The 22,101-nt window shown below is 39.3% G+C and overlaps 1 protein-coding gene across 1 annotated transcript in view; it reads left to right on the plus strand.

The window, feature by feature from the left end:
- Positions 1 to 541: 541 nt before the first annotated feature.
- LOC115925961 overlaps positions 542 to 22,101 on the plus strand; it is a 30,717-nt gene continuing 9,157 nt past the window's right edge. Inside the window, exons 1-21 of the mRNA XM_030990037.1 lie at positions 542 to 726; positions 1,079 to 1,285; positions 1,706 to 1,954; positions 2,760 to 3,005; positions 3,411 to 3,611; positions 4,054 to 4,644; positions 5,163 to 5,324; positions 5,805 to 5,966; positions 10,023 to 10,184; positions 10,660 to 10,872; positions 11,247 to 11,591; positions 12,383 to 12,748; positions 13,135 to 13,365; positions 13,773 to 13,926; positions 14,304 to 14,462; positions 14,846 to 15,110; positions 18,533 to 18,826; positions 19,456 to 19,600; positions 19,935 to 20,055; positions 20,920 to 21,053; positions 21,724 to 21,934. Coding sequence (XP_030845897.1) covers positions 690 to 726; positions 1,079 to 1,285; positions 1,706 to 1,954; positions 2,760 to 3,005; positions 3,411 to 3,611; positions 4,054 to 4,644; positions 5,163 to 5,324; positions 5,805 to 5,966; positions 10,023 to 10,184; positions 10,660 to 10,872; positions 11,247 to 11,591; positions 12,383 to 12,748; positions 13,135 to 13,365; positions 13,773 to 13,926; positions 14,304 to 14,462; positions 14,846 to 15,110; positions 18,533 to 18,826; positions 19,456 to 19,600; positions 19,935 to 20,055; positions 20,920 to 21,053; positions 21,724 to 21,934 — 4,655 coding nt within the window. The 5' untranslated portion in view covers positions 542 to 689. The remainder of the gene's footprint in view (positions 727 to 1,078; positions 1,286 to 1,705; positions 1,955 to 2,759; positions 3,006 to 3,410; positions 3,612 to 4,053; positions 4,645 to 5,162; positions 5,325 to 5,804; positions 5,967 to 10,022; positions 10,185 to 10,659; positions 10,873 to 11,246; positions 11,592 to 12,382; positions 12,749 to 13,134; positions 13,366 to 13,772; positions 13,927 to 14,303; positions 14,463 to 14,845; positions 15,111 to 18,532; positions 18,827 to 19,455; positions 19,601 to 19,934; positions 20,056 to 20,919; positions 21,054 to 21,723; positions 21,935 to 22,101) is intronic.

Here is a 22,101-nt window from a genome sequence, read left to right on the forward strand (position 1 = left end):
CGTGAAACACCCCCAGTTATAATTATGGTTGGCTCAGTAGTGCATTATCTAGTGGCAGCTGGTGATTTTCATGTCTATTCGCCAACTTCTTTGTTTCATTTCTTTGTTTCATGGTATCCTATAGAGGAGATAACAATGTTCTTGTTTCTATTTTAATTATACAACATAGATTTAATACTGAATGCAGTAGCATGTAAACTTTGATCGGAGATCCATCAGGGAGAGTAGTATTTAAATTCATGAGGCTACCCTTTTACTTAGAAGGAGGCGCGATAGCTCAGTCGGTAGAGGAGTGGTCTCGTAATCCGATGACCCGGGTTCAAACCAAAGCGATGCGCTAGTGCCCTTTGGTGAGGCATTGATCCTCATTACCAGGTCCCTCGGAGAGGACCTAAAGCCGTCGGCCGTCTGGTTGCTTACTTACAAGCATTTATGCTTTGTTAGCAGTCAGGTAAAATAACCATTACCATTTTTTGAAACTTGAATCCTAAATCCATCTTCACAATTATTTTCCTCTTATATTGATTTCATTTTTAGTGAGAAGATGTCAGCCTCTCTACCCGCCCGTGTTTGGTAATGTCGTTGGATCATGTGACAACGTATGGGGAAGCGAGTGTGAAGTGGAATGTGCTACTGGATACTCCCTCGTTGGTCCGAGCCTAACTCATTGTAACTACACAGGGCAACGCATGCACTGGCAGAGAGAAACAACACCCTTTTGTGATAGTAAGTGTTAATTTTCATTAGAGGAGGGAGGAAGGGAAATACAGCAACCTATGATCTTGCATGTTTGTTAAATCGCTGTCTCATCTGTTTTCTTTTCTGTAAAATGTGCATGCTTTAGTTGTGATGTAGAAGTTTGGACTTTGTAGAGCAGTGTGCATCACCTATTAGATTTTGTGACCTTACTCTATTTAATGGATTAAGCAGAAGTTGCCAGAATAAAATACACTTTCCTAAAGCTCATATCTATTGATTTTTTTTCTCTCTCTCTCTCTTTGTCTCTTTTTTATGTTTTTTTTTGTATTAAATTTGTCTACCCCTATTTTTTGTTTAAATCTTCCTTTTTGCATACCAGTTGTTGGATGTGACCCCCTGGACCTTCCACTGAACATCAATGTGTACCCTGCCACATGCACCAGTATGGAGAAGCTCTACTACGGGACAGAATGCACCTTCTTCTGCCACAATGGACTTACTTTAGAGGGCGCTGTACACTCAGTCTCCTGTGCCGCAGATGGAGAGTGGGACTTAGATGCTGGTGCAATCGATGTGACATGCGTTGGTATGGACGATGAAATGATGCAGTGATCCACACTGTTTGAAACAGAATCAGTTGCTTTAACAAAAGTCAAATCAAAATTAAATCATAATCAAATCTAAAGTTAAATTTGCGATTGATGTGACATGCATTAGTAGAGAGCAAAAATTTTAAGTAACCTGTCATGTATGTGTATGACAACAAAGCTGTCAAACATTTTTGTAAAATCATTCCAACTGTATATCAAGATTTGCTTACTCTTGATATACACGCGTAGATTGATAATGATAAATCTCAGTATTGAAATTCTTTTATTCAAAATGTTTACCTCCCTGACAAAGCCTCTCGACATGGCTGTGAAAATATCTCTACAGATCTCGACACAGATATGCTGTATCTGAATATCCGTTGAACAAATCTATTTTGCTCTATGTTCTCTTGTAGATGAAGTAGCTCCAACGTTGACATTCTGCCCTGGCCCCATATCAATCATCCGTACTGAAGTCTGGGGTGTAGAAGTGCCCTTTGACCTACCCAGAGCTCAGGATAATGCCGATGGAGTCCTCTCTGTGACCACCTTGCCTGAAAATCTGATCTCCCCCTTTAACTTCACAGAGGATGCTGTGGCTAGCTATACGTTTTCAGATTCAGCTGGCAACTCTGTGACATGCTCTTTCTCTGTCTATGTGCAAGGTAATGAAGGCATATGTTAATGCGGACAACATTAGAGATAATAATTACAATAGTATATTTGTAAAGCGCTTAGAGACATTGTATTAAGCGGTATATAAAAACTAAATATTATTATTATTATTATTGATGTAAACCACTTAGAAATGTAGTTTTAAGGGCTGTATTAATGTGACTATTATGATTGAAGATGTGTATGGTATATTGATGTGTCAAATTTATCTTGATAGCTTATAAAGATAGTTCTTCTTAGAATACATCAATTCTAGCCAGTTTTCTTTGTTTTCTGACTTATGTATATTATTTGTTTGTTCAGCATTAACTAGTTCGATTTAGATCAAATTATTATACACAGAATCAAATCCAAGGAAACTCTAGAATTGGGATCAAAGGCAACTCCTAAACTCACATTTAGGTTTTGAAATAGGTTATTCATTGTTTCAATTCTCAAATTTAAGTCACATTTGATTTTGATGTAGCTCCATTCAAATATGTTTAGATTTGCTTTAATTCGGTTCTATGTTTCTTTGATGTGTCATATTTCTTTCTGTTCTGTTTTTGACGTGGAGCTTACCATAGTGTTTTCCTGTTTTGTGTTGTTTCAAATAGTTCAGTTAAGATTAAAATATTTAATGGAAATTAATTTCTATTTAGTTCTGTTTAGTTCAGTCTATTTCAATTTTTTATTTGGTCAGTTTAGCTCATTTCAGTTAATTTTAAGGTATGTATGTACATGTAAGTTGTCATCCAGGTTCTCTGCTGTGGATGGAACAGATAATGTATTATTGCACTGACTCTTGTACTCTAGATGAAATACCTCCTGTAGTAGTCTTCTGCCCTGCTGACATCCATGTCAACACCAGTGAGGTCTTGACCGAAGTCACCTGGGAAATACCAGTCTTTGAGGAAGTTACTGGTGATGACCTCCTCATCACCAGTAACCATGACAACCATATGGCAACATTCCCATGGGGAGAACATGTTGTCAGCTATCTAGCCTCAAATACAGACAACGGAAAAACGGTTGGATGTGACTTTTCTGTATCAGTTGCACGTAAGTTGTAGAAATTAGCACTTTTTCTTTCATGTTTATATATTGATAGGAAGTATCAAGATGATATGTTTGTAAATATTATTTCTTGAAGATGTGATCTTAAGTCTCCTGCATAAGTTTGCTCTGCAGCTGTTTCCCCTGAACATAATGAATTTTGTTTTAAAGAAATTGTTGGCGTGCACCCAGTAAAATAGAGATCGCATGCTCGATCTCGTAATTAAAAACAAGTCAGGTAAAATTTTGGAACCAGAGGGATTTAAACCTGCCATCTATATACTAGCCTGTCAGCACAGTCGAAATGAACAAGAAGGCTATTAAACATTAACAAATATTAAATGTTGCCATGATTCATTTGAACATTGCGCTGTATGAAAACAAAGTTATAACTTCTTCATTATTTTTCAGCTGTTACTTGCAATGAGCTGAGAGCGCCTGGGAACGGAGCATTGTCCTGTGACCAGTGGGCGTATGGACGATTCTGCAGCATTTTCTGCAGTGACGACTATGACATCCCAAGGCTTCGGTCATCCCGGCAGCCCCCTGAACATTATGTTTGTGGAGGGAGCGGCCTCTGGAGCCCTCATGCCTATGTACCAGATTGCTCAGGTAAAACAAAAGATGGTATTCGTAAGAAAAATTCTTTTTAGTTGATGCATGCATGCATCTTGTAGTTCTTGGAATGGATAAATGCAGCTGAATGGACATAATGGTTTAGAGTTGCTTCAGCCCTTTTAACCGTGTTTCTAAAATTTATCCTTTTAAAAGCAGTTCTTTAATGTTGAAACTACTCTCCTTGAACATTTGATTTTTGACATTCTTTATGTTTTGTTTTACAATCTTCACTGTTGAATAAGAAACCCGAGAAAAGTGGGAGTTCTACCTTGGAGACTCTTGTATACCAAATACAATGTACCAAGAATAAAGTAGGGTAGATTTTTTCGCCATAGGATGAAATAAATGATTTGGCTACAGACATAGTTGAATGTTTTTATTCATTTCATTACATTTTTTCATAATGATTAAATATTTGTGCTTGCATTCTTAAAAGCTATCAAGAGGCCAGGCCAGTGTAACCTTCCAAATGAGCTTCTATACTTCTCTGGAGCGTGTGGCACGCAGGACAACCTGAACCAAATTGCAAATGCCTTCTTGGGAGTCCTTCGGGGAACTGACTTCAGCAGTGTCTGCACCCAGTCTGACCAGTGCACTGCTAATAATGTCAAGGTCACATGTGGACCAAACCTTGAGGTCAGACGAAGAGGCCGTAGAGAGATTCCTCAAAGGAGACTCTTTAGAAGCAAGGGGAAAGTGGATTCTGCATTGCAGACGGAGGAGCAGGCAGAACACCGCCTGAAGCGACAGGCTGACAGTCCTTTCCTGGTGTCCATTGAATGGGACTTTGTGGTAAACATCGATCAAGACCCAAGCCTGGCTAACTTTGACGCTGCCAGAGCTGCCGAGGACATCATGGTGTCCATGAATGATATCCTTTACGATCAGATCATAGAAGGAACCTTTCCTGATTTCACAGATGTTTCTGGAGCCAACATCACCCTGGACGAGGAGTCACTGACATACGACTATGCAGAGGTCATATGCGATGATGGATTCACAGCGGACAATCAAGATCTACAGTGTGGTATGATGCAGAAATAGTTTAAAACATCCATTCCTTTTTATTATGTTTAACTAGTTTAAACTGTGTGAAATAAGCAAAATATCAACAGAGTAATGAAATATTAGCAATGTACTGACAGAGAATAGTCACATGAAGACATTTAGGCCTATACAACTATTATTTATTTCTTTTAATTTGTTATAATTTTTATATATTTTTTGAGAATATCTGTGAGAACATTTTTTACAGCTTTTTAAAGTTTGATCTCTATTTTTCATTATTTCTAAATCAATATTCATGACACGATGATCAAAACCCCCAATAAGTTGCAAGAGTGACTACTGGTCATTAACTGAATTGGCCTAATCCATCTCGGCGTAGGAAGAAATTACTTGAATGCTTGCACGCCTTATCAAAGCAGCTCGTCTAAAGCTGGGGTAATAATATGATTGCAGGGCCCTCAGGGAGAACATTATTAATACTGATGATGCCACCCTGGGTAAATAAGACCTATTATTAGTATTGTTATTATATTCCAGTTCCTTGTATCGTGGGGACCTTCTATGACAACGTGACCCAGGTTTGCCAGGCCTGTCCCAGGGGAACCTACCAAGACTCTGAAGCACAGACAGCGTGTACCCCATGTGAAGAGGGCAAGTGGACAGAAGAAGAAGGGTCAACCAATGCTACACAGTGTTTAGGTAAGCAGTCAGCTGTTGAAGCATTTCAAGACATATTCAGTCAAAGCTTTTACAATGGTCATCAGGAGCCGATCCAAGATTATTTGGCCGGAAGAGTAGAAAAGGGGAGAGGGGGGATCGAGACCACAAAAAAAAAAAAAAAAAAATATTTAAAAGGTTACCACATTTTTAGGCTCACTGGGTACTTTAGATGTCAGCAGTTTGGAGTCAGAAAGGGATGGATTCAAGCATGCTCTAGAACAATGCTAGCACCATTCTGCCTCAAAACAGATTATATGCCAGAATGGGTTTTGCTGGGGAGATGGCACCCAATTACCCATTAAGCCCACCACTTGCCACCTCTATCTTCAGTGACTTCTTTGACTACCTTGTTTCTTCCCCTTATGCGACTTGTCTTGAATTGCGAATAACTTTTTTGCTTATATGTTTTAATTGGTTTAATTCCTCACTAATTATCATAACCTGTTGATTATTTTTCAGGTGTCTGTGAGGTGGGCCATTTCTCATCCACTGGCGTAGCCCCATGTCAGCGGTGTCCTATTGGATCTTACCAGTCTCTCCCTCTGAGCACTACGTGCCTTCAGTGCCCTAACGGAACCACCACATTGGCTTCTGGATGCATTGAAATGCAACAATGTATGGGTAAGTCAAAAGGAAGGAAACTTTAGTAAATTTTAGTGTCTTTTATAATAAGTTATTGTTACCCTAAACTATCTACTATTGATTCATTTTACTCTGTATCTACTTGGTTTCTGTTTTGCTCTTGTTGTTTCTTCTCTCTCTTTCAGGGCAATTCCAGGCAAACATTTGCTTTTCTTTGGGTCCCTTCTATATTCCATACTATATTTTGTATCATTTTTATATATTTTCATGGTGATTGCTAAATAAAATGTCTTAAAATCTTGAATCTTGATATTTGTAAGTAACAAATGTGAATACTTATAAATATTCATATGATTCTTTTGCCTTTAGTTTTGTTAAAAGTATAATGATATATTTCGGTATGCATACTTGCTTGGAAAATTACAGTTAGGCAATAATTTTCTTCATAACTTTCTCAGTGTATAAGGTAAAAATGTATGATGAAGATTGAGATAACATTTGATCTTATTATTTAATGCTAAGTTGAGAGAAAACAAACACAAAATGGGGAAATCTGATCAGTATTGTCAAGTTTGTACTTTGGGTGTAATGCTATTACAAATATAAAATATATGACGGATGTAAAACATGATGTATCATAATGTCCTTTTTTTGATAGGCCAGTTTCGTAATATAATTGAAAGCACCAATCTTTCTTTAATTGCATTGTTACAAATTATATTGTATTCACCTGATACCAATAATATTAGTTTCAATAGTCTGAATATGAATTGCATACATTAATTGTTGCTAGGTAGAACGAACATTATGACTTCAGGCGCGGATCCAGGATTTTCCAATAGGGGGGGCCGGAAATTTGAAAGTTGCGCAGACCGTTTTTTCAACTCAACATACCAATACTGACAAGGTCATATTAGAAGCACCATACCGGTACAATTTTTGACATTTTCATCGGGGGGGGGGGGGGGGGGGGGGGGGGGGGGGGGGGGGGGGGGGGGAGGGGGGGGGGGCCATAGCCTCTTGCCCGAAAAGTAATTTTCTGGTTTCACAATTCGAAATAGTGAGCGAATCGACCGAGCAACAATTTGAGCATGATATGTATTTTGTTAAAGTGTTATTTATCACCAAAATAAACTAGAAAAGATATCAAAAACTCATATTCGGGCAGCTTGCTATCCCCTCCTCCCCCCCCCCCCCATTACGCGCGAAGCGCGGAAGCTTTGACCTTTCTTTAATTGTAGGAGAAAGAAGACGATTTGTTGTACCATTCTTGACTCTTAATCCTTGTCTGAATTCCGTTTCCTCCCGCCCGCGCGAAGCGCGGAAGCTTTGGCCTTTCATTAATATTATTAGAGAAAAAAAGAAGATTTGTTGTACCATTCTCGACTCTTAATCCTTGTTTGAATTCAGTTTTCCCCCTCCCGCGCGAAGCACGGAAACTTTGGCCTTTCGTAGTTTAATGAAATTATTAGAGAAAGATGATTCGTTGTTCCATTTTTCACTCTTAATCCTTCTCTGAATTGAGTTCCCCCCCCCCTCCCGCGCGAAGCGCGGAAGCTTTGACGTTTTCTTTAATTATAAGGGAAAGGAGACGATTCTTTGTACTATTCTCGACTCTTAATCCTTGTTTGAATTCAGTTTTTCCCTCTCCAGCGCGAAGCGCGGAAGCTTTGAAGTTCATTAATTATTAAAGAAAGAAGAAGATTTGTTGTACCATCCTCGACTCTTATTACTTGACTAAATTCAGCCCCCTCCCTCCCGCTCGAAGCACGGAAGCTTTGGCCTTTCATAGTTTAATGAAATTATTAGAGAAAGAAGACGATTCTTTGTACCGTCCTCGACTCCTTATCTTGTCTGAATTGAGAGCCCCCCCCCCTCCCGCGTGAAGCGCGATGCTTTGACGTTTCATTAAATTATAAGGGAAAGGAGACGATTCTTTGTACTAATTCTCGTCTCTTAATCCTTGTTTAAATTCAGTTTTCCCCCTCCCGCGCAAAGCGTGGAAGCTTTGACGTTTCATTAATTATTAGAAAAATAAGAAGATTTGTTGTACCATTCTCGACTCTTATTACTTGACTAAAATCACCCCCCCCCCTCCCTCCCACGCGAAGCACGGAAGCTTTGGCCTTTCATAGTTTAATGAAATTATTAGAGAAAGAAGACGAATCTTTGTACCGTCCTCGACTCCTTATCCTTGTCTGAATTGAGTGCCCCCCCCCCCCTCCCGCGCGAAGCGCGGAAGCTTTGTCGTTTCATTAAATTATAAGGGAAAGGAGACAATTCTTTGTACCATTCTCGACTCTTAATCCTTGTCTGAATTCAGTTTTTCCCCGCCCGCGCGTAGCGCGTAAGCTTTCACGTTTTATTACAATATTAGAGGAGGAAGACTAATCGTTGTACTATTCTCGTCTCTTAATCCTTGCTTGAATTCAGTTTACCCCCTCCCGCGGGAAGCGCGGAAGCTTTGACGTTTCATTAAATTATTAGAGAAAGAAGATGATTCGTTGTTCCATTCTCGTCTCTTAATCCTTGTTTGAATTCAGTTTTCCCCCGCCCGCGCATAGCGCGTAAACTTCTGACGTTTCATTAAATTATTAGACAAAGAAGACGATTCGTTTTACCATTCCTTGTCTGATTTCAGTTGCCCCCCCCCCCCCCGACCGAGCGAAACGCGGAAGCTTTTACATTTCATTAAACTATTAGAGAAAGAAGACGATTCGTTGTACCGTTCTCTATTTTCAATATTTTTTCTTTGTCTGCTCCTTTTTCGTCCTATGTCCTCTAACTGCCCCTACCGCTCCTGGCTACGCGCCTGCTTTAAAGGGAAAATGAAACAATCATGATTGTGATAGCACACAAAAAATCACGGCTGGGAGCGTCATATCATAAATTTTGTGTAATCGGGCGAGGGCCGGGGCGTAGCGACCAAGCGAGATTTTGCAATGTTGAAATTATGCATTCTAGAAAATTCCGCTGTATTTTTTTTTCTAGCTATATTTCTAAATTTCCTGGGGGACATGTCTCCCTATCGGGCCCAGGATTGCCGCCCCTGTCCATGATTACTACCAACATGAGTTCAAATACAAGCACAAGCGAGTTGGTATGAGCTGAATCCAAATGAAGGACAAAATAAGAGTTATGAAGCGGCCCTACCGTTAATTTAAAATTTGACTGTTGAGTATATAGCTTCTTTTTAAAAGACATCAAAAATATTGTGCCCTTTTCAAATTTCTCACTAAAGAGTGATGACCTTTGTAGCGCAGGGGCTGTTTTTTACGTTTAACTTTGAATCCGCGGCTCGAGATTTTATGCGGCAGGCCCGGCCCCCTCTATTCAATAACGTTTGCCAAGCCTTCTGGAATGACCCCAAATCTCCCGATTAAAGTTTTCCCTTATCCGTCACTACTGTCACTTAGCGCCATTTCCTTGTCTTTCCCCCTTTCTCACCGACTTTTCTCTTCCCCCCCCACCCACTCAGTATAGGGTACGCACATGTATGTTCCCTCTCTTTGAAAGCACCCCTCTATCTCCGGTGTAAGTCAGTACGGGCCGGATTTTTGTGTATTACGGGCCGGACTTTGTTGCGTGAAAAAAGTAACTCTTTATCGGAATTTTTGGGAACACAAATTCGGTCCCTCCGACCCCGGAGTGGGAGGGAGGGGGGGGGGGGGGAGTTGGGCTTTCTTCTTTATCTTTCATTTTCACTTTTCTCTTCTCTTCCCTTTTCTTTTCCCTTCTCCTTTCTTTTCTCTTCTCCTTTTTTTCTTCTCCTCTTCTCCTTTTTTTTTTCTCTTCTTTTCTTCCTCTTTTTTTTTTTTTTTTTTTTTTTTTTTTTTGCGCCGCCAATAGGGGGGGGGGGGGCCGCGGCCGTTTCGGCCCCCCCCTGGATCCGCCACTGGACTTGTCTTACCTAACAACACATAATGTATGCAATTCGCTATTCAATTTTGTTTATTATCATTCGTAACAGGTGAATAAAACAATTTGTAACGAGGCGCTTAACAAAGATCTGTGCTTAACATTTAATTACATTACAACATGGTATATTAACACTGATATGTGGTACTACATCATTTGTTATTCCCCTCCCAATAGAGCCATGCACACCCGGTGCCTTCTCCCTCTCTGGTGTTGATCCTTGCAATCCATGTCCATTGGGCTCCTATCAAAGTCGTGCGCAACAGACGTCATGTGACCTTTGCCCTGGACAACTCTCCACCAATAGCAGCGGAGCACAATCAGTGCAGGAGTGCACAGGTAACAATCCCAATATAATTGAACTCATATATGATTTGTTATTTATTGCATACAAAAATGTAATAACGAATTCCTCTTGTAATTGATGCCTTTGACATGTACATGTGTTGTAACAGCTGATTAATAGGCTCAAGAAGTGTCGACCATTTCTTTGTAAATATGGAGTATTCCTTTATACACAACCCATGATTTTCATGGTTACCATTGTACTAATACACAAAAAATAATGTCAGTGTTCTTCTGTTTTTACCTATGGGTAGATTTGTAAGCAATTATTAAAGAATGTATGTCTAAAATAGTGAGTGAACTAATTGTTCTATAATTGTTATATCGTATGCTTTGGTATACACTACGTGAACACATAATGATATGTAATTTTTTTCTTTAAGTGACTGTCTGGCTCCTATAATGTGTAAGACATGGTGAGTAGTAGAGATTATAATGTTTTTATATTCTAACTTCACTTCTTTCTTAGATATCAACGAATGTGCATCCGACCCCTGTCAGAATGGTGCGACCTGTGTTGACCTCACAGGCAGCTTTCAATGCATATGCGCTTCAGGCTTCAGTGGCAGAGACTGCGAGATTGATATTGATGACTGTGCACTCTACCAGCCGTGTCTACATAATGGGACCTGTGTAGATCTTGTCAATAGTTATTCTTGTGTATGTCTTCCTGGATTTACAGGTGAGTAGAGCTCTTCTGGAACCGAGACGGTAGAAGTCATTGGCACATTCCTATTTGTCTTATTTGATAAGCTAATCAAAAAAATAGTGAACTGTTTTCTGTATCTTTATCTTATTTGCTTAGTAAGCTGACAAAAGAGTAAAGACTCCTGTATGCTATGCATTAAGAATTGTGTGAGTATGCTACTGAGTGTTATGTGTTATGGTAGGAATTAGTCCTTGATAAATGAATTAGATAAGAGAGCAAGTCCGTCTAAGGAGGGGGAGGAGGTCGTGTTATCTTCTGTTAATGTAGTTACACCACTGTGTAACAGTATGTACACTTATTGAATAGCTAGGCCACTTTATCATTATACATGTTCTTGTTTTGTTTAGGAGTGGAATGCGAAGTAGCTTTTGACCTCTGCCAGACCTTGCCATGTCAGAACAATGCAACCTGCATCAGCTCTGCGACACACTACGAATGTCAGTGTTTACCAGGATACCATGGTAACGACTGCGACATGGTGCTTAACCCGTGCTCCCCAAATCCTTGCCTCAATGCTGCTACCTGCAGTGTGTTGGATGGGGAGGATGGTGGTGGTTACGAGTGTGATTGCGCTCCTGGATTCTCTGGGTTGAACTGCTCCAGAGATATCAACGAGTGCCACAGCCATCCCTGTCTGCATGGAGGGACTTGTCAGGATGTAGTCAATGGATTCCTTTGTTCTTGTAGCACTGGTTAGTAAACCTCTCTGAAATTCATTCACAGTACTTAAAGCCCCACTGCACTACTTATAGGTACTTGCGCCCTCTATAAAGCAAACAATGCCTAATCGGTGACCATTGGTCATGATCCTCTTTTTCTTATGTTAATTGAGAGCTGATTTTATGAGATAACCACCTGTCCAGTGACCTTCCAGGGTGGTCTAATCCCCCTGGTGAAACTAGTACAGACGGCCTTTAAAGGCCAGATGTTGGAGCAATGATGAATATTGAAATATTTAGAGTGTGGTTGTGTTTATCATAGAGGTAGAGAAGTGGTTGCCATTATGATGGTAGAGTGTTTTTTTTTCTTGTACAGTCAAATCTGCCTCAGCATACCATCACCTTTATATGAAGAACACTACTCTATTATGACTATGTTCATTTCCCATCAAAATCTGTATCAAATTCATACAAAGAAGAAAGAAGATGAGCCTCTTTGGGCATGGAATGAATAATTTCATTGACACCTCGAAGGTTTCATGCTTGACAAACTTCTTAACATTAAATCACTTCATTCTTGTTTTCACAACACCATCACATTAAGTGCAATCATAATTTGTACATATTTTATAAACTTGTGTATATATTACTTTGTGTAATATGTTTATGATGTTGTTTTCTGTTGTAACTTGTACTATTCCTTTTCTTATCTGGAAAATTATTTGTTGTCCCTCAGACATAGTTTATATTGTCTGACCAAATGCAAATCAAATCAGATCACATGCAATATTTTTGATTCATTTTTTTTATTTGCACTTCCTCAGGGTATGAGGGTCCACAGTGTGAAGTGGATATTGACCTTTGCTCCAGTGACCCCTGCCTTAACAACGGATCCTGCTTTGACCTCGTCGACACGTTTGAATGCCTCTGCAAAGCTGGTTATGCAGGACAGCTCTGTGAGCGACAGAGAAACGCATGTGATGATGATCCCTGTCTCAATGGAGGATCGTGTCAGGCTGGGACAGGAGAGGGCGTTTCTCATATCTATACATGTGAATGTCAACCAGGGTTCATAGGTCGGGACTGTGAGGTCAATCGGGATGACTGTGCATCAAGTCCTTGCTCTAATGGAGCCACCTGTCTGGACGATGTGGATGGGTTTACCTGTAATTGTACTGAAGAGTTTACAGGTTTGTGAAGCAATGCTGGTTTCAATTATTTATATACACAAACCCAATGACCTGTTTATTAATCAAGTGTTACAAGAATACAGGGTTTACTATATCAGTATTGAAATATTAAGGTAGTTACATGCATATGCCTATTGTTATTAAAGCTTTTTCTATTTCAGTAACTCTGCAAAATAACATGAAGGATGATTTTTTATTCAGGCAATCTTTAGACAATCGTTATAATAAAATTAATATAATTTCTGTACTAACAAACACCTTTGTTAGAATGTATCCTTTCAATTCAGTTGATTTATGGGTTTTAAAAATGCTTTAAAGAATGGTAAACATCAAACTATAATTTATTTCAAATAGGTTAAATATGAATGTCGTTGTTTTGATCACAGGCCCAACTTGCGATGATAATACCGACCAGTGCTCCCGTAACCCATGTGGGCCTAATTCCACCTGTTTGGAGAAGGTCGGTGGTTACCAATGTCTTTGCCCACCCGGCAGGACTGGGGAGGAGTGTCTGGATGCGGTGGACCTCTGTGATGGAGGTGGGCGGTGTTTGAATGGAGGAACCTGCATCAGCAGGGGAGAAACTTTCTCCTGCCAATGTGTCCCTGGATTCCAAGGTATTCAAGATAAAAGTGCCACAGATTCATGAACATCTACCTTGGTAGATATTTGCTCAGAAGTTATTATTTACGGAGTTTAGAAATAGTAGTCAGTAATCTGATTGTAAGAGCAGCAATTTTGCCTCCACTGCAAAAGGGATCTAGAATGCAACTATTGCTTAGAAAATGAACCTATAATTTCTAAGATTCTTAGTCATTCACAGACTTTGAACTTTGAAAAAGATAAATGGTAGATGCAAAGTGCTCGTTTCTTTCGTACAGCTAATGTATATGTATGTAACATGTAAGGCCATTGCCATTTTAACGTATATTGTAGAGATGAAGAGTAATATTTCATGAATTTCTTTCAATGTATGTCATCCATTTGTAATACCTGTGATCCTCACTTTCATTTGTGTAACCAGGGTCGCAATGTGAAATAGACATTGATGAGTGTGTAAGTGAGCCCTGTTTTCACGGATCAACCTGCCTGGATTTGATAGGAAACTTCTCATGTGTATGCGCACTTGGATTCTCTGGACCCACTTGTGAAGAAAACATAGATGATTGTTTGTCAAGGTAAGGTTTATATTTCTAGGATATTATTACAAATTTGTTCGGGAAGTCTTGACCAAAAAAGGAAAGCAAGTTTTCTGGGCTTATTCAGTTTGAGTCATGATGTTATTTCTTCAAGTTTTAGTTGTAATTACATTACATTTTCTGAAAAGAAGTATTATGTTGAGCTGACATATGTTTCAGAGTTTTTATAATTGATATTACCTCACAGAATCCCATTTGGCTTAGTTAGGAATCCCCTACCACACAATGGCATTGACTACATAAAATAATATTACTTATAGAGCTACATGCATACATAGATTTAATTCTATGGATGTACTCCTCTTTGTGCCCAATATCTATGCAATCTGAATAGTTTACTTTATTTCATTTTCCAGTCCCTGCATCAACGGGACATGTGATGATGGGATTAACTCCTGGTCATGTGACTGTTTTCAAGGATACCAAGGTGATGTTTGCAACATCCCAGTTGATTTCTGCCTGAGCGAACCCTGTTTAAACGATGGTGTATGCACCAGTCTTCAAACTGGTTTCACGTGAGTATGTTCATGCATTGATACCAATGTGGGTCAGAAGATTCTTTTCTAGTTATCCAAGAAACAAGAATCTTTTGCCATCAAATCTGTGGAATGTAACTATTTTGCAATCAAATCACTGACCTGTTTGTTTATATGTGTGCACAAGAATTCAGTTATATTTTTCTTGAAAAAGGTGATAATAACAATAATAATAAGAGCGGTTTCTTTACAGCACTCATGTCTGTCAGATTTCACACTCCTGGCGCTTCACAAATTAATACCCAGCTTTAGCACAGCTGCCATTTTGGCGCTCTAAGGGATGTAGCATTAGGTGTCCCGACTCTCTTCTCCATCTTTACAAATGTGTAATTATGTTTTAATGTCCTCTCTGTCTCCAAAAGTTGCACTTGCCTTTCGGGTTTCACCGGTACCACATGTGAAGTCAACATTGATGAGTGTTCTAGCTTCCCCTGTATTCAAGGATCCTGCCTTGATCATATTGATGGATACATGTGCCTCTGTGATGAGGGCTTCAGTGGGATCCACTGTGAGACCAACCAAGATGAGTGTATCAGTGCTCCGTGTCTGAACAACGGGACCTGCGCCGATAGACCAAGGGGTTATGCATGTCAGTGTCCTGTAGGCTTCAATGGAACAAACTGTGAGGTAGGTGCAGCGGATTTGTAATGGTATTTCAATTAATTTATTATGTAGGGAATGACATGGTGAGGAGGGTCTGTCTAGGCACATTACGTTTGACCTAAAATTTATGCAGATTCCAATATACCGTGTGTCTCAAAAAAAACGTAACACTTTTGAAATGGTTGCCAAATTGAGCATATATAATTTTATGAAAAAATGTCTATATGTATGGAAAGCTAAAGGACCAACCTTTCATATGATATGAAAAAATTAAAAAAAAAATCATGCTTCGATGGACAGTGTTCACTTAAGTTAGAGGTATGAAAATGGGCCTGCGCAGGATTTTTCCTTCCAATTTTGGACAGGTAAATTACTTGTAACTTACAAAATAAGGTCGATATGAGATATTCATGATCGATGGATCAAAAGGATATTTTGAATCAAAAGGATATTTTGAATACCTCGAATACCATTCCTTTTTCAGTGTTATTTATCAATCCCGAAACACCACCGCCCACCCCCCCCCCACACACACACACACACACACACACACACTTCCACCCACTCCCATCTCATTGTATCATTGATCTGGTAGATGTGAACGGGATTAAGGAAGAATGGGAATTGGCTAAATTGAAATATTCCAAATCATAATTGACATTACGCAACCCACTGTCCTCCCCCTCCCACACACACACACACACACACACACACACACACACACACACAACCTTCTTCCCATCCTCTCACCTACTCCTTGCTTTTTTATCAGTTTTCTTCCGAAAGTTTGGTGGATCATTTTTTCCATTAATAATCAAATTAACCAGTCACTCATTTTGATCATTGAAATCAATCGATAAATCACTGAAACATTAATTCCATCAAGCAATTGCTCAAACCAATTATCACACGCACACAAACCACACACACACGCACGTACACACACACACATATACGCGCACACACATACACACACGTGCACACACACACACACACACATTAGGGCAGACATGACAAAAAACAAGTTAAATCTTTTTTTAAAAGATTTTCATGTTTCTTTTATTTCTTTCTTATTTAAAACTGCTTTGTTCATCTTAAAATGAAAGATCTGACAAAAGTAATCAGTTCAGTAGTCCACATGGCTATCTTTTCTTCTTGATTGAATATCAAGGCTTTCAAAGTACCGACTGAGTAAGGGTACCGGTAAAGATAAAAGTCTTTCACATTAATGATCGACGTGTCCACCTTCTCTCTCGATACACGATCTTGCCCGTTTCAGCATGTCCAGAACAGCTCTCCTGACTGTGGCTCTGTCTTGACGAAGGACATCAATCTCATGGGTGATTCTCTCCTTGATATCATCCAGCGTGTCGGGAGGTGTGGTGTAGACCTTGGCCTTGAGCCATCCCCACAAGAAGAAGTCGAGAGGCGTCATGTCAGGTGAACGTGGAGGCCATTCAACTTCGCGGTTGAGGGATATCACTCGATCACCGAAGAGCTGGGTGAGGCGCTCTGTGACATCCCTGGAGCGATGGCAAGGTGCCCCATCTTGCGCCCACCATACGCGTTGAAACCGTCCATTCCTGCCACGGCGATACCTTGCAACTCTATCGAGGGCAGGGACAACATGTCCATCTATCATCTGGAGATAGGCTTCACCGTTGACATTGTTGTCAAAGAAGATGGGCCCAATGATGTCCCCTCTGCCAGTGAGACCGGCCCACACCGTCACCTTGGACCGGTTGTACTTCCTTTGGTAGTCGAACTCTTCTGGAGGATGCCCTTTATCCCGGTATGCCACAAGATTGTGCGTGTTGACCTGGGCATTGAGAGCGAAACCGGACTCGTCCCCTATCAACAAGTCATCTAAGAATCGCGCCGGCCTTCGGAGTAGCCACTCACAAAATCTTGTGCGACGCTGACGATCTCCTGGGAGAAGCTCGTGTCTCTTGATCATCTGGTAAGGGTGGTAGTGAAGATCAAGTAGCGTGATCCTGTTGAAGGTGGCGTGGGGTAGATCTGTAGGGTTTCGCCGACAGCTGATGTCTCCATCCTGATGATCCTGAATGGCTTGACGAACCACTTCAATATTCTCTGCCGATCGTCCAGTCCTGAGGCGTCCTGATCTTCCTCGGTTCAGATTATGGCTCGTCCCCGTTCCCTCGTACTTGGCGACATTGCGGTACACGGTAAGACGCGAAGGGCAGCGTACATCCGGGTAGACTTGTCTGAACCTCTGACAGACTGCTGTAACATTGTTAGTTCGATGATACTCAGTTACCATGAAAGCACGCTGCTGATTTGTGAATTGGGGTCGTTCCATACTGACAACATGGCATAAGATGGACTGTTTGAAGGCTATGTAACAACTTAATGCAGTTATTTTTACTCTTAAACCTGTAATGTGTAATACCATGTTTTTGCCTCTTTGTTTTAGTATTAAACAGTGATTTTGGATAAAGAGGATTATGTAACAGTTTCTGGCTACTCAGTGTTCAGGCCAATGAAGAATAACAATGCAATGTCATACGGTATTCCATGGACAGGTGATAACAAGTTCAAATGTGGGGAAAGAGAAGGGGTCTGGTATTTTCAATGCATAATGAATGATGTACTTAGCTATTACATGTTTGGGTCATTCATAAAACCTGAATAAAATGTGATTGATGATCCACCAAACTTACGGAAGAAAACTGATAAAGAAAAGGCAAGGGGTAGGTGATGGGATGGGAAAAGGTTGTGGGGGGGAGGAGAGTGGGTTGCATAATGTCAATTATGATTTTGAATACGGTATTTCAATTTAACATTTTCCCATTCTTCCTTAATCCCGTTCACATCTACCAGATCAATGATACAATGAGATGGGAGTGGGTGGAAGTGTGTGTGTGTGTGTGTGTGGGGGGGGGGGTGGGCGGTGGTGTTTCGGGATTGATAAATAACACTGAAAAAGGAATGGTATTCGAGGTATTCAAAATATCCTTTTGGTTCAAAATATCCTTTTGATCCATCGATCATGAATATCTCATATCGACCTTATTTTGTAAGTTACAAGTAATTTACCTGTCCAAAATTGGAAGGAAAAATCCTGCGCAGGCCCATTTTCATACCTCTAACTTAAGTGAACACTGTCCATCGAAGCATGATTTTTTTTATAATTTTTTCATATCATATGAAAGGTTGGTCCTTTAGCTTTCCATACATATCAACATTTTTTCATAAAATTATATATGCTCAATTTGGCAACCATTTCAAAAGTGTTACGTTTTTTTTGAGACACACGGTACAGGAGTGGAAGAATATTTTGTCCAGATTTTGGAAAATTTGGATATTTACATTTTGATTTGCCACCGAATTTGATATAATCAGACTTATATCAAATGTTAGGGTTCATGTTCTATTTTGCTTGGAATTGGTCTTGATGCCCATATTTCATTCCTTTTCAACAGGTCGATGTAGACGACTGTTTCAACAGCGAGTGTGAAAACAATGCTACCTGTATTGATGAAGTTGCAGGCTACCACTGCCGATGTCTTCCTGGCTACACAGGAATCCAATGCCAGCTCCGGGTGATCCCTGCCTGCTCCTCCCATCCCTGTACTAATGGAGGCTCATGCTTGGAGGATGGTGATAGGGGATTCCGATGCGCCTGTCTGGAAGGTTTCACAGGGGAAGCCTGTGAGAGGGATGTGGATGACTGTGTGAACAATAGCTGTGAGAATGATGCTACTTGTTTAGACCAGGTATGATTCAAATGTAAAGCAGAGGTTAGATCCAGAAGATTTTAACTCTTTATGTGCCACTCATGTTCAATCCCTTTCCCATGCTGTAGTTATCAAGGGGTATTTTTTCACCAAAGGCATCTAGAGTATCTTAACATTTCATGTTAAGTCTATTATATAAGGAGATGCTATGGCTCAGTGGTAGAGTAGTGGTCTCGTAACTGGGAGGTCCCGGGTTAAAAACCAAGTCGATGCACTAGTGCCCTTTGGTAAGGCATTAATCCTCATTACCAAGTTTTGGAAAAGACTTAAAGCTGTCGGTCCCATGGTTGCTTACTAATACATGCATACACCTGCTTTCTTAGCATTCAGATAAAACAAAACAAAACCGTTGTTTACAGGTGATATAAGGCTTCTCATGTAGACAATTAGGGTAGGGAAAATGTGATGCTATACTACAAAACTTTTGCTAAGTGTTTCCTATTGTTTGTGCCAATCAGCACTCATGGCGCACAGGTAAATGTGCCGGTTAGCACTAGTGGTAAATAAACAGTTTACAGACAATGATTATCATACTCCTACAGGCCAACATATTCTTTGTGTGTTTGTTCGACAGATATATTGCATGTTTTGTTCTTTCTGTGCGGCAGGTCAGTGGCTATATCTGCCAATGTCCACCAGGATACAACGGAACATATTGTGAGATGAATATTGATGATTGTACATCAATGCCATGTTTGAACAATGGTTCCTGCATTGATCAGGTGTCTGGCTTCGCATGTCTGTGCTCTAATGGTGAGAGAATAATGCATTACTAGCCATTTGTTTAAAGTTAGTACTAGGCAATGCTTTTAATGTAAACAGACATAAATTGTAGCAAGAATGTTCATGTAGATTAGAAGTTAACCGGGAGACAATTTCCCTCATTTATATTAAAAATTAATCCTATTTCCTCTTTTGAATACAGTCCTTGAGATATCAAATGAATTCAAGAGCAAGGATGTCAACTTTAGCACTTTCAAATATAACATGCACCCCCATGATCTGTGTGCATTAATGTTACTTATCTTCAATTACTGTGTTTTTTCAATACTTTATTCACTATCTTGACTTCCCATTTTCCCTGCAGGATACACTGGGGAATTATGTGATACTGACATAGATGAATGTGGCTCTAATCCTTGTTTTAATCGTGGTTCATGTGAGGATACCATAGGTGGCTACATCTGCCAGTGTGCTGCTGGCTTCAGGTAAAAACAGGTTAAATCTCATGCCTTTTATGACTGAATTAACCAGATAATATCAAAATAAAGTTATAATGGTGTTTGTAAGCATTCAAGATTGTCTTGTATATCTAAGTGCACTTTATACAATGATTGGTATAACACTAAACATGTCTTACATGTCTATAAAAAAGTAGAATTTCAACGAACTATAAAATCTTTAAATACACACAATCATGTTTGTTTCCTTTTCTGTATTGCCAACTGGGATGCTGCAGTATAAATCCAGTAAGAAAAGAACAAGTTTTACCATTATGTGATACTATATATATGAAGAGACGTTTCCTTAGAGATGTCCACATCATCATTTTAATTGCATTTAATTGAAATACAGTTGACTGCACTGCATTGTGAGCAGTATGGAGTTTGAAAGCACCCCTTTTGATGCTGTATATATGTGGGTATATTCCTTGCTATAAATAATAATAATAATAAAAACGTTACTTATATTAAAAGCGCTTACCACCGAAGTCTCTAAGCGCTATACACACAAAATAGACTGATGTACAATTACATCTTATACAAAACTAAAAATGCAAATAAACATACAAGTTATAATACATATGGAATATTGGTCAAAGGGAACATCGAACGCAATTTTGAATAAATGTGTCGTGAGACTAGTTTTGAATATGTTAACGGTTTGACAGATTTTTACATTTAAAGGTAATCTGTTCCAAAGTTCAGCAGAAACTTTGCGAAAGGAGCATTTCTCTTTTAAATGTTTGATTGACTATTGCAGAGGACTGTATTGTGATGCTATATGTGGATATATTCCTTGCTATAGAAATGTTCACATTTCTATTTCAAATGTTTAATTGACTATTTCAGAGGATTGTATTGTGATGAGGCCAGTATGGAGTGCGGGAGCGATCCTTGCCTCAATGGAGCGACTTGTGTGGAAGGGTTCACTCAGTTTGTCTGTGACTGCGCTCCTGGTTACACAGGATTACTCTGTGAAACAGGTAGATATTTCATACCATTTGTATTCCATTACGATTATTTGTTCAGTGTACATTTTACATTGTTAAATGGTTTATTCACAATCAGTGCAATGTTATACAAAGTTAAATAGAACAATCCAGATTATCACTATAATTTGGTCAAATAAGATGAAAATATGATATACACTATACTAATATCAATATCAATTTCAATATCAGTTATTGCATTGTTTTGGCTCCTCATGTTTTATCTCAATGATTTAGCTGTCGTAACTTAAGTGCCTTTTATGTACTGAAATGAGCTCTTTTTAATACTTCAAGATAGATTTTTGTTTCATTGTACATGCTGACAACTAAATTGTATTCATTAGGTAGGGGTTTTATCTGGTTATTCTGTTGAATGGATTAACTGATCAGAGTTTGGTATACATTTTAGATTTTGATTCGATCTGCTGCTAGTATGTAGTATATAAAGTATGAAGTATCTTTTTGTACTAATGATACCTTTATTTTGTGTGACCAATAGGCTAGGTGATTATTAATTTTACATGTACATCTATGTAAAGTTTAATAACTTCGCTTTGGAAATTAATGTGGATATTTATTTAATGATATATGATAAAGCCATTTTCTACAAACCTTTATATTATAGCAATTATTTGTTTGAATCCAATATATTGTTATTTCACAGCTCTTCCTTCTGATTTTGACCTCATCTTCAACCCTGAATCTGAAGTAGTACATTTTGCTGATGTTCAGTCAGGTGATGTCAGTCACATGACTATCTCTGCCTGGATACGCATCTTGCACGCACCGCAAGATTTTCACATCTTTGCATACATCGTTGGAGATGAGGAGTACTCACTCTCTAATCCCTGCAGCCTCAAACTCTTAAGTAAAAGGTAAACTCAATCATTTGTTGGTTCCATTTAAAGTGCTCCTTACCTTTTTCCTACCATGGAAAGTTGAGAAATGCTTGAAAAGAAATCTCAGTGTATATTGACATTTGAGAAGGATTCCGTTTAGAGTTGTATTTGAAAATTAAAAAGACTTTGCATTTTGTACAAAC

The sequence above is a fragment of the Strongylocentrotus purpuratus genome, unplaced genomic scaffold (assembly GCF_000002235.5).
Source record: "Strongylocentrotus purpuratus isolate Spur 01 unplaced genomic scaffold, Spur_5.0 spur5_scaffold_19, whole genome shotgun sequence".
NCBI classification, from domain to species: Eukaryota; Metazoa; Echinodermata; class Echinoidea; order Camarodonta; family Strongylocentrotidae; genus Strongylocentrotus; species Strongylocentrotus purpuratus.